We start from the raw sequence: 13,028 nt of genomic DNA, 5'->3' as shown, positions 1-13,028 counted from the left end.
GGCAGTAGTTATTTATTATTTATTTACTTCATTTGCGCGCTGCCTCTTTCTCCTCAGTGCATACCTGAAGCAGTTTACACCATTCGCCTCTCCTCCATTTTATCTTCACAACACCCTATGAGGAAGGTTAGAATGAGTGAGTGAGACCTCCAAGGTCACCAAGTGAGTGTACATGACAGTGTGGAGATTCAAACCTAGTTTGACATGCTAACAATTATAATATGCTGGCTCTCCAAAACTGTAGGTAATGGTTTTGCAGCAGTGCCTGTCATCTGTTTGGGATTTATTTCCATCTTTTCAAAGGTCCATCCTGAAGTAGTAGTGAAAAGCTGCAAGGTCTGTTGGTAGAGAATTGTAACAGGCCACACACTAGAAATGAAAGAGGCATATTGTATGAAATGGCACAGCTACCATATTAACCAAATGGGTTTAATTGTTGGCAAGTATGCAATGAGGTTTGTCAACCACTAGAGGGTCCAACTTGGCCATGGCTGAAGAGTCAAACTCTGCTCCAAAAAGCTGCATAACATTTTGCTGAGGAAATCCTCATTCAACGACTCTCACAGCGGGCTGTGACAGCAGTGTTCAGATTCCTACCCCCCAACATGCGTTTTTACAATTCAGCATTTTCTAAGCATGTGTGTCTCATGTCCTAGCAAACATTTAAGTTATGTTCAGCATTCCAGTTAGCAGAGTGTTAATCCTTACTTCTCTCTTTGCTGACCTTCATTTATCCTCCAGTTTGCCTTACTAGGATTAAGCCCCAGAATCTGTTTTCAGTCCCTGCCACATCCTGGAATATGTGAAGTGATAATTAGGAAACATTCTTCTGTGTATGTGCAGAGTACCTTTAATGCTGAACAATTGTTTAAATTAAGACATAGGATTTCTAGAGCAGATGGCATGATGGATCCCAGGCAGTTCATTTTCACCCCTCTCTCTTTTTTAGATGTATACCAATTTATAAGCACATAACATTTCCCAATGCAGCAATCCATCAACTGCACCACAGTGACTCTTATGTGCATCTCTGGAAAGTCTTCACGCTGTTTACCGGCCAAGGAACATTGCGCTGAACTCCCGGAACGGCAGCGTCTTCCTGGTGCAGAAGGTACAGTCCAAGGTTTCTCAGCACTGGGAGTGCACTGAAAGTACTTAATACTTAAAACCCATAAAATATGCCCGAAGCAGTCTGGACTAAGTCCACACCTATTTCTGAAGACACTCCAACAAGGCTTTCAAAACTAGATCACATAAAGAAATTATCAGTTTGCCACTTACCATTTCTTACAACAACAGAGAGCAACTGAATGAACTACAGGTTAGTTCCACGTTTCTTCAGACCTCTAAAACTGTCCTCCTAAGTCCATCAGTTAGTTGTATTCAATTTAATGACGCTTTTCTTAAGGGAGGGAGCACACTGCCGTTCACGCGCGAAATCGCACCAGGAAGACGCTGCCGTTCCAGAAGCTCAGCACGATGTCCCATGGCCAGTAAGCAGTGTGAAAACAGCCCAAGTCAAACCTGCACATGCACAGTCACATATTTAAAGTTTTTTTAAAAAAAATTATTTATACCCTGCCTTTCTTCTTAATGGTGACCCAAAGCAGGTGGCATTGTTCTCTTCTCATTTTAATCATAACAATCATGTGAGGCAAGCTACCTCATGTGAGAGTGTGCTACTGGCCCAAGGTTACACAGTGAACTTCCATGACAGAGTGGAGATTTGAACCTGGGTCTCCCAGATCCCAGTCTGACTACTACACCATACTGGTGTAGTGTGCTCCCTCCCTTAAGAAAAGCATCAGTTCCTCTCCCTGCTATTAAATTGAATACAACTCACTGATTGACTTAGGAGGACAGTTTTAGAGGCCTGAAGAAATGTGGAACTAACCTGTAGTTCATTCAGTTGCTCTCTGTTGTTGTGAGTGTGCACTGGAGTGTGCACTGGAGAACTTCCCAAGGGATTATGTCCTATAGGAAAGATCCCCTCGCTGCACCTTCTTCTATACTTAATATAGAAGGGGGTGGCGGATTCTGACTAAAACCCATGCCAGAATGTCAGGTGTATATGGATGGGGGGACCTTCAAAGCCACTGGCATGGAATAAAGTAGCACATTGACTCCATGCAGCAATTTAAAAAAAAATGATGATCTCAAGAAGAACTGAACCTCTCCCTCACACAGTCTTGTGGAGCCAGAAGCAGTCCAGTCCTTAATTCTGCCACTTCATTCTGCACAAAGCGCAGATTGGTTCTGTTGGCAAAGTATCACTTCCAAGGTCTGAAAAGTCACCATATTTCCCAAGGCTCATAGAGGTAGCTGTTGCTACTGCTAACACAGGCCCACCTCCGTGATCTGCACCTCACCTGTAATAGACAGCACAGTGTTTACCCAAATCCCAGGCCACGCTCTGCACCAAAGAGGCTTTCTTTCTAAATGGACTCTCGGCTTAAGAACTGCTGCATGGTCAGTTTTAGTTTTCAGCTTTCCCTGTCATGCTGTCTGCTAATCTTGCTGGCAGAGGACATGGCACCTAACAGGATCTTCATTCCATGACGCAAATAGGAAATCCAGGTGTCACGGGCCAGATTTATTCACCAGCTAAAGATGGAGGTGCTAAGAATGGAATAGGGAATCAAGGGAGGTTGGGCCAGTGGCGATTTAGAATAAGCTTTGAGGTAGTTTCCCCCTTTTAACCAAAAAAAAAAAAGTATTTCATGATCTCCACCAATGACACACAAAACTGTGCCAAAAATTAAAATATGGTTATTTATGCCCATTGTCTAACAAAAATCATACTACTTTTGGAAACCTCTGTCAAGTTTCTTCCATATCCTACTAGGATACATTCTTAACCTGCCACATTCTAATTTGGCTCAATGCCAGCATAGTATAGAAGTTAGAGGGTCAGACTGGGATCTGGGAAATCCCAGCTCTGCCATGGAAACATGATATTTGACCTTTGATCAATCACTCTCTTTCAGCCTAACCTACCTCATAAGGTCATTGTGAGGATAAAATGGAGGAGGGGAGAATGATATTGTAGATATTTTTGGATCCCCATTGAGGAGAAAATCATGGTATAAATATCTAAATATTAAAAATAAAACCTTGTCATGCCGTATTTCCCCTGGTTCTGCCACTGATCTAAACTTTGTGTAGATTACCTCAGCGATTCTTATAACAACCTTGTGAGGGTTTTTTTTGGCCTTCAAGTCACAGTAGACTTATGGCGACCCCATAGGGTTTTCAAGGCAAGACACATTCAGAAGTGGTTCGCCATTGCCTGCCTCTGTGTTAGTGGTCTCCCATCCAAGTACTAACCAGGGCTAACCCTGCATAGCTTTCAAGATCTGATGAGAATGGGCTAGCCTAGTCCGGTCAGAGAAAGAATGTGTTGTTGAGTCACGACCAACTCACAGCCACCCCATCCATGGCGTGTTCAAGGCAAGAGATGAGCAGAGGTGGTTTGCCATTGCCTTCCTCTGCATAACAAAGCCAATTTTCCTTGGTGGTCTCCCATCCAAGTACTTACTGCAGCCAACCCTGCTTAGCTCCCAAGATCAAATGAACAAAGGCCAAACAGGTCTATTTGGGCTGATTATCCCAGTGATCCTTATCACAACCTTATGAGACAAGGCAGTATAATTTCCATATTTCAGGGCAAAAGGAGGTGAGACACAGAGAATGTGGCTTGCCTACAGTCTCCTAATGAGTTTATGGTAGAAGGAAGCTTTGAACCCAAGATTTTCACCTCAGAATTCCCTGTTCCATCAATTCTGTTCAGTCATTGCTCTTCGGTTTTGCTTTCAAATAACGAAGCTACCATCCACCATAAACACTTTTTTACTCTTTTGAAATCCGGACAGGTAGTAGAATGGTAGACTAGACTGTAACATGGCAGATCACATCCTGCTTGTGTGCCTTCTGGAAAACATTTGGCAGGCCACTATTAGAAACAGGATGCTGGACTACTTTAGAGACTGTGGTCTGCTCCTGAATGGCTCTTCTTGAATCTTCATCTTCTTTTGAACGCTCTTCCCATGCCTGCACGTAAAAGATCAGGATCCATCCAAGCCCACTCCCTGCAACACTAACTTTCTACTTGCAGGAATTGTTTGTGATACAAGATCATTCAAAAATGTGATCCCATGCAGGCTTCATGATCTCTTTGCATAGCATCTGGAGATCAGCACTCTTCAGTGGCTTCTTTCATTGCACAACAAAAGCTGCTACTGGAACTGCTAACAACAACATTTTGCCTAGAAGGCTGTGGGTGAGAAGGGTGTGTATCTGTGGGTAAGATACTTCATAAGATAAAAAAGATGCTTATTACCCTGTTCCTATTGATTGCTACCATCTAAGACCTGAGAACGTGCCCAGTAGCCTACAGGGATGAGGATAAAATGGCTGGCTCCTGTCCGGGTGTGTTTGGATGCAGAGAGGGGAGCAATTCAGAGCCTAAGAACCACCTCAGTCTCCTGTAACTGGTGAATCATCTTACTCATAAGGACTGGTTCACACACACTCATCACTTGAGCACTTCAACATCCACTGAAGACTTGAATGTGTCAATCACTAATGAGGTGGACTGGCCTGTTCATTTACTGGGAAAAATCCCATCGGACTACTGCTCTGATCGCTTTCTTTGCTTTTTCTTTTTGGGGGACAATATCTTGAGTTTGTATTTTTAGAGACCCATGTAGTGTTTGTATAAAACAGCATCATGTGGGAATCTGGGTAGCAGCCTGCTAACTCCCTGGAGGCGAGGCCACTGGCAAACAGGCTTCCTCTTACAGGTGCCTGTCCACCAGCAGTGCTCAAAGGAGCTTCAACTCACTAGGCATGCTGGTCTGTTTACTTCCATGTAAGCAGTTTGGCAGCCATGCCAAACAGAGTCTGCCAGGCCAAAGCAAGCAGTGTCCTGAGGCTCTGCTGCACCGTAGGGAGGGTTTTCTGGCTCCAGTCTGGTTTGAAATGTCAGGCGGCACCTGGGCCTGGATCCAAGTCAGGGGCTACCTAGATGTCATGGCAGCACCATAGGGCATGCTAGAACACAGACGTGTGGCATGACCTGCCTAGCGAGAAGGTCCAATTGTGCTGCACGCTCCCTGGGCCTACCATTTTCACCCTGTTGTCTGGGGTGCCTGGCTGGCTGGAAGAAATGCAGCCAGGGTGGAGTGGGGGATTCAGGGCACATGCAGCCATCACCTAAAAGGCTCTTCTTCGCTCTCCTGCCAACTAGCCCCCCCCCCCCGCCCTGCTGTTTTAAACCACTCCTCACATTCCAGCCGTGCACACAAGTCTAGTTAGCTCCTGTTTCACAAATGCGTAGTTGTGCTACATAAGCTGAGGGCTAAAAGGCAATCATTTTCCCACTTCAGAGGCCCTCAGCACAGATCCACAGCCCAGGCTGGGGTTGTGCTGAGCTGCTAACGTGGCACACATAGTAGCTTTGCACATGTAATAAGCCCATTACACAACCTACCAGGCACCTGCAGTGTTGCACAGCGGGTCCTGTCTCACCCTCCAGACTCACATATAAACTGATCCTTAATTCAAAAATTAAACAGGTTGGGTTTGCCACTCTGGCAGTGAAATTAGGTCACTGAAAACATATTAGTTCATAGTAACTTTTAGTGCCATGCTGCTCGATCCTGTTATATTTATGCAGAGGTAAGACCTACTGAGTCCAAAAGTACTTATTCTCAAGTGATTCCGGAAGGGTAGCCATATTAGACCATTGCGGCAAATCAAGCAGAAGACCAGTGGCTCCTTACAAGGCCAACAATGTTTATTTCAGAATTAAATTTTTGGGAGTCAGAGCTCACTTCAGCAGATGTATCTTAAAGTTACAAGCAACACAGAAGTGATAAATGGGGAGACATCGCAAACAGAGGACTATTAAGAGCCAAGAACAAAACAAAGAGAATTCCATCCAGTTAGAGTGGGGGAGGACCACTCACAATGGTAGATGTACCCTCCCATGCATCTGATGAAGTGAGCTTTCATTCAGGTAAACTTTAAGGGGCAACTGGACTTCCATTTGATTATTCTCCAGTAGGTATCTCTCTGATTGCTGCCTTGTGAGCCATTATAAAGTTCTTCTCGTATCTTCTGTTGCTCAGACATACAACAGGTAGATCGCATTATTATCCCCATGGTGCAGATTGGGTGTGCGGAGGGGGGGAAGACTACAGTTAAGATCAGGGCTTTTTTTCTGGGAAAAGAGGTGGTGGAACTCAGTGGGTTGCCCTGTGAGAAAATGGTCACATGGCCGGTGGCCCCGCCCCCTGATCTCCAGACAGAGGGGAGTTTAGATTGCCCTCTGCGCCGCTCCAGCGGGGCCACTAGCCATGTGACCATTTTCAAGAGGTGCCGGAACTTTTTTCCACCGCGTTCCAGCTGAAAACAAGCCCTGGTTAAGATAGACAGGTTTACCTAAGGCAATCTAAGGAATCAATGGGAGATACATTTGAACTATGGTTCTCCCAAACCACAGCTCTGCCTCTATGACACTACACTACTCTAGCTCATGGGAGTTTTGCTAGCTTAATGCCAGTAAAAACCAAGTTCTGCCAAGCCTCCTCCAGTGTAACTTTCAGACTTAAGTTTATGATGGCATAATAGGGAGACCATATTCTTCCTCGTTCTCCTAGGCCTGCACCCTAAATCTTGGCAGCCACTGGGTGGCAATGTCTGTTTGCTCCAGCAAGTTCCAGTTCTGGCTTCTTCGAGACTCTGTTGCAAACCAAAAATCATGGCACAGGCTGCCAAACTCAGCACGTGGCATCAGCCAGAGAACAGTCCTCACCATAGCGATCAGCAGGCGCCACGTCGGAAATGTCAGGAGCTGTACAGAGACAGCTAGATCCCAAACCTTCCTACCAGTAAGGGTCACGGTTCTCTGACCGCCGCCAGGTCTGCAAGCGAGAAAAGACCAACGCTGCTGCCCGAGAGGTCCCCAATGGCTCCCCAGCCCCAATGGTGCTTTTTGCCAGCCGTGAAAGGGCACCAGGAGGGGAAGAAGCTACCTCTTGGCGTATTCTGTAGTTTTTCCCTTGGTTGTTGTCCCAGTAGACTTTTGGGCCACACTGGAAGGAGATACAGAACTCAACAGAACCAGAAGGAGTAGTTTTGGGTAGAGCCACCTCGAAGGAAAATGCATCCATGTCTGTAAAGCCATATGTATTGTGCATATACTGACAACAGATATCCTGGAATGTCTTCCAGGAGTCGAAGGTGATCCGGATGTAGACTTTCTTCTCATAATGAATGTTTCTGACTTTGATAGTCCCGGAGAGTGACTTCTCTTGGATCAGGCAGCTCTCCAAGGAAACAAAACTGCTCTGTAGGCGACTGCGAAAAGCCGAATAGTCAGCAGAAGGCTGGGAGAAGTCCAGCACGTACTTTCTCATCTCAAGGCGGGAGCCCCGATACTTGTTGCGGAAGCTGGTCAGGTTAGCCAGAGCATGGTGCAAATCACACAGGTCTTCCTCGATCTTGGAGAAGATCCGGACTGCGGTTAGAGAGAAGCCCTTCATGTCTGCAAAGACCACCTTCTTCTTCTTCTTGCCACGGCAGCCCTTGGCACCCTCCTGCCTCTCGGGTTCCACACAGAGTTTGTTGTTCAGACAAGATCTCAAGGGCTGATGCCCCAGGCCACCTCGCAGCTCCTCATAGGAGTCCAGCAGTTTACGGATGGGAGTAGGGTGGCTCAGGGAATGCCGTGTGGCCCGGTCACTTGGTGTGGCTCGGGGCACAATGGCCCGTGTACTGAATACCTGGAAAAGGCTGAAAGTGAGAAAGGGGATTAGTAGCCCACTCAGGGATGTCCATCAAGGACTGGAAATGACATGTAACTTAGGCCTCTTTATTTGTGCCTTGCTTCTCTAAACACACAGATGCACATCAGAAAAGAACACATCATATCATGCAAGTCTCCCTGTTCACACCCATGCTGCAAGGTTGATGCATGCAGGGAGGCACATTCAGATAAGTACATTTTTGCTATGGCTTGAGTGTTCTGCAAGGTCACATGTATGCATGATGCTACCACCTTATACTGAGTTAGACCCTTATCTTATCTTATCTTATCTTATCTTATCTTATCTTATCTTATCTTATCTTAATATTCAATTTATATTCTATAGCAAGGACAAGGACGGGCATTTCCATACAGTGTCAAGGACATTTCCATAAACAATGTCATAGGGTAAATGAATACAAGTTTACAAAGACATAGTATTAGCAAGGATCCAATATGGGGTTGAAGAAATGCTGAAACAGAACATAATCAATTCCAGAACATAGGGAGAGAGGCGGTCCCATAGGTATGCTGGATCAAGGCCGTGAAGAGCTTTGTATGTAATAACCAATACCTTGAACTGTGCATGGTAACTGACATGTAGTGAACGGAGTGACTGTAGGATGGGAGTGATGTTCAAGCTCCTACTCGCTCCTGATAACAGTTGAGCTGCAGCATTTTGTACCAATTGGAGCCTCCTAGTTAACTTAGATGGGAGACCAATTGTTAGGGAATTTCTATGACCCCTATTCTAAAAGACCTATGTATGAGCATTTATTGGAGTTGACCTGTCACGCAGAAGGCAAACGTTTTTTCTTGTCAGCAGATTCCTTCTGACGCTGGTTAAGTAAGGTTAGAAAGCCCTGTTGCAAGGACAGTATTTCTCTTGTTTTGACTTTGTACTCAAGAATTTAGTTTGAATAAGCTCCCTCTCGGGAAGACACCCAAAATTCCTTTGTGGCACTAGACATGTAGCATGTTTAATTTACAGAGAAAGTTTACTATCTTGTCAATCAGGCCTGTATTGGTGCCATGTCTCCTGAAGAATTTTATTCTGAAGAATTGATGGTATCTAGTTTTGTATAACAATTTTATCTCTTTTCTGTAAACAATTAACTTTGGAAAGTATATAAGATTCTCTGCTATGGCTGATTTTTATGCATATGTCAGAACATGGCATAGCATCTGGATTTTTTTGTAAATAAAGCTCATTAATTCTTTATGGATCACTGTTTGGTGTCTTAAGTACTTGTGGGTGATGGCTGTTGGAAAATATAATCTGAACACAGAGTACCTTTAAGAAATTTTTCCTTAACACCAAAGTATAATGCATTACAATAGTCAAGTTTTGATGTTACCATAGCATGGATCCAGGTGGCCAAGTTGGCTGTATCTAGATAAGAAGCATTTTCCAGGCCAGAGTGAGATTGTAGTAAGCATTTTTTGCAGCTGCCTTAACTTGTTTTTTTAGTAGTAGCGCTGGATCCAGTATAACTCCTAGGCTCTTAACTGAGTCTGCAAGGGTCCAACGAACTCCATCGAAAGTGGGGAATACAATGTTTTTAAGATCTCTGACTTCCCAACAAACATCACGTCAGTCTTTGTCTGGGTTCAATTTTAATTTGTTATTTTTCAGCCATTTCTTTACAGATGTCAGGCAGCGTAGTCAGTATTGTCTGCTCTGATTGGCAACAGCTTTCAGAGTCTCAGACAGAGTCTGGCACATCACCTGACCCTTTTATCTGGAGATGCTGAGGACTGAACCTGAGGCCTCCTGAATGCAAAGCAGATGCTCTATCACTGAGCCCTATGCCAGCCTAAATTTACTAGGCAAGGTGGCAGGATAAAGAATGCTTTATTGGAAGCTATTCTGGACCTAATGCTTTACTATAATAGGAAATGGCAGAGAAAAAAAATTAAAGACACCTTTTAAAAAAAAAAGTTGTTCCTGTAACAATCAACAGCATCTGTTGATTAAGTTGTACACTTAGCCATTTAATAAATGTCTTTCAATATTTGAGAAAAAGTATCTATACTGAGGGTGGGGTTGGGGTAACAGATCTGACTAATTGATTAATCAGTTAAAAGGCAGGTAATTCAATCAACTAAAAGTGTTTTCAGTTCTTGGCAGCCTTGCAAAGCAGACATGCTCAGAACATTTTGCACAGCTGGTCCTGTTTAAGCGGTGGGTTTCCACCTACTTGTTGCAATGCAAACTAAAGGTCTACTTAATATACATTGATCCTAGAATGGGGGCCGGCAATCCAAATGGCATCTCATCCCTACTAATTAACACCCAGCTTGGGAAAACTAGCCTACCTGAGCCCCACTGAAATAAATGGGAGCTGAGCAACCAGGTGCTGGGTCAGGTGTGCTAACCCCACTCTGCTGCCCTAGCAACACCCAAATGGTACCACCTCTGGGTACATAAGGTCCTAAACCCTAATATAAGAAAGGGAGGCAGATTTTGAGAAACCCCAGGTGAGGTAAAAGATACCGCCAAGCTGCTGTATGAGATCAAAGGTGCCTGTAGCTCAGCAAGCACCTGTTCTCCACAGTTGTTAACCAGATGCACAGTAAAGGCTTACATAAGTAGGGGCAATGAGCCCAATGTCTCCCTTCCCAGCAACTGGTATGTAGAAGTTCTTGATGTGGCAACAAATAATATTGCCAGGGACCAGCAGGAAGGCATCAGGCCATCCACAATGAGACGTGTGCTCAAACGCAATCATTTTCACCATAACCCCCGTCCAATCTACCTGAAGCTCCCATTTAGGGAGTCAGAACATTCTTTTTATTTTATTTACATCATATATTATACCCAATGGGGACTCAAGCAACTTATATCATTCTCCTCTATTTTATCTTCACAACAACCCTGTGAGGCAGGGTAGACTGAGAGTGTATGACTGGTCAAGCAGTGAGCTTCCATGGCAGAGTGGGGATTCGAACCTGGGACTTCCAGATCCTAATCCAGCACTCTAACCACTAGATACCACTGGCACATTGATTTGTCTTGTCCAGTACTGTCTACTCTGATTGGTTGCAGCTCTCCAGAACCTTAGGAAGAGATCTTCTTTTGCCCAGCTGCCCAAGATTTTATTTATATGCTTCGCTTAGATGCTGCCTTTCTCCCCAGTGGAGACCCCACTGCTTTTCTTACTTTCACAACAATACTGTGAGGTTGGTTAGGCTGATTGTGTGTGACTGGCCCAAGGCCACCCGGCAAGCTTCCATGGCAGAGTTCTTTATAAAGGAGAAGATGCCAGGAACCAAAAGTGAGGCTTTCAAGTGGCAAAGCATTTCTTACAACTGAGCCATAGCCCTAGTCCCTCTCTTTCTAGACTGCCATGTACCACAAATGGGGAGCAGGTACCATTACAGGACACCAACATCGCCCTTCAAGTGGCTCCATGTGTTCCGGCAGCCAGTAAAAAGTAGGCCATCGCACACCATGGCTAATGCTGTGCTCAGATTAATGGCTGTCCTCTGAATTATGCAGACTGTCTTCAAGAGCCTTGGTACGTCTGGCCCTGTGCCTGCCATCTGACCAGGAAGAAACCAGCATAGCCTGCTCTTGTGTCTTTAGCAACTGTTTGACTGGCAGAATATCACCAATGAAATTTATTAGTACATGAAGATAAACAGGAATACTTGCTAATACCAGTGTAGCCAGTGCTGTTATAGGCAAAGCTATATTGTCCAGTTGAGAAGCTGGCCTCCATACCACAAATCTGACAAACCACATTCTCCAACTAAGCAACCATCTGGCTGCCTCTTCCCTCCCTCTCTCTCTACAGCACATATCCAACATTTTCTACTCCAAGATAACAGCCCACAAGTAGGGTTATATGCAGAGAAGCCAGGACAGCTCCACCTATTAAAGTCTTCAATATTTTTTAATTGGCTGTGCCCTCCAAGTTAGTTTTAGGTAACTTTCACTTGAGGTGACCCAATGCAACACAAAGCTCCTGCTCCTTGCACGTATAGGATAAGGCTCTTCAATAGGTCCCACTTTTCACATCCAGTTGAATTTCTATCAGCCGCTCAGTTGCTTAATAGCTTAGAGGGCCGGCCAGGGGAGGAAAAGCATGCCGGCGCTCCATTTAAAACTAGCTATTATTTACCTAGCAGGGTTAAAAGGAAAGAGGGGCTGCGGCGCACCAACTTTCCAACGCCTCCCCCCGCCCCCCTCACTCACTCGCCGCAACTCATCGCGTCGGCCGCAATCCCAGATCTTCGCAGTCCGTGTGAGTCGCGAATGAATGAATGAAGAGCGCGCGAGCGAGAGCGCGGCACCTACCTGGCCACACCCCCGCAGGCGGCCAATCAACACCTGTGCCGCGACACACCCCCGCCAAGCCCTTACCCCCCCCCCCCGTGCTTAATAGACCCAAAGGACTACCTTGGCTGGCGGTCCATTATTTCAATCTGCTCAGGGAGGAGGAGCTTAAAATCAGCCCCCTTTAACACAAGGAATCTGGGAGACTGGCGCTCCTGAGAATGTGCAGAGTGCACGCCCGTTGACCGGAATTGCATGCAGTGGGGTGTCCCCAAGTGAGAAGGGGAAAGCTGTTTGCCTCTTAAGGGTCCTCCACGCCTCCTGGGAAGTATGTGTGCCCTGACACTTCTCCATATAGAAATTAAGCCACCCCCTCTTCCAAGTGTGCTGTGGCCCAGTGGCTAAAGCAATAGATTTGACCATGGTAGATCTGGGTCCTCTGCTATGGATCCTTAGGCAAACCATATTCTCGCTCCTGGCATCTGTATACCAGAGCTTGCATGAGGATGGATGGGAGCACATTCCAGATCTAGTGATATGAGATGAGACCCAATTCCCCATGGCCTACTGGGAAATCCAGCAACACTGGAATGAAGGGTGGCACCTGTTAAAAACTGTGAAAATAAGAAGTCCAGCTGACAAAGATTTCCTCCATTGCATCTCTTTGCAGGAGTGTGCCAGATGAATTTTTGCCTATTGGGCAGCTCTTAAAGATGCAGGAGCCCTGCCGGCTAAACAAACAAAAGTTAGAAATTCACTTTGGAAGCTGTATTAGGAAGTGTTCGCCAGCGCGGCGTAGTTGTTAGAAGGCTGGAAGAAACAGTTTCAGCTCTTCCCTCTGCCCTGGAAACCCACAGGGTGACCTTGGGCCAGGAATCCCCGCTCAGCCTAACATCAGGAGGTGACAGTTGTTGTGAGGACAAAATGAAGAAGAGG

General features: G+C 45.5%; 1 protein-coding gene across 1 annotated transcript; it reads right to left on the bottom strand.

Moving 5' to 3' along the window:
* Positions 1-6,887: 6,887 nt before the first annotated feature.
* Positions 6,888-12,025, bottom strand: LOC129341879 (protein phosphatase 1 regulatory subunit 3C-B-like). The gene is made up of 2 exons (XM_054997238.1): positions 12,012-12,025; positions 6,888-7,797 (listed from the first exon to the last, which is right to left on the bottom strand). The coding sequence occupies exons 1-2, from the start codon at positions 12,023-12,025 to the stop codon at positions 6,888-6,890; spliced, it is 924 nt and encodes a 307-aa protein (XP_054853213.1).
* Between the last annotated feature and the right edge of the window lie 1,003 nt (positions 12,026-13,028).

Source organism: Eublepharis macularius, chromosome 14 (assembly GCF_028583425.1).
Source record: "Eublepharis macularius isolate TG4126 chromosome 14, MPM_Emac_v1.0, whole genome shotgun sequence".
Lineage (NCBI taxonomy): Eukaryota > Metazoa > Chordata > Lepidosauria > Squamata > Eublepharidae > Eublepharis > Eublepharis macularius.
The sequence above is the reverse complement of the archived record's forward strand: the minus strand, read 5'-3'. Positions and strand labels throughout refer to the sequence as shown.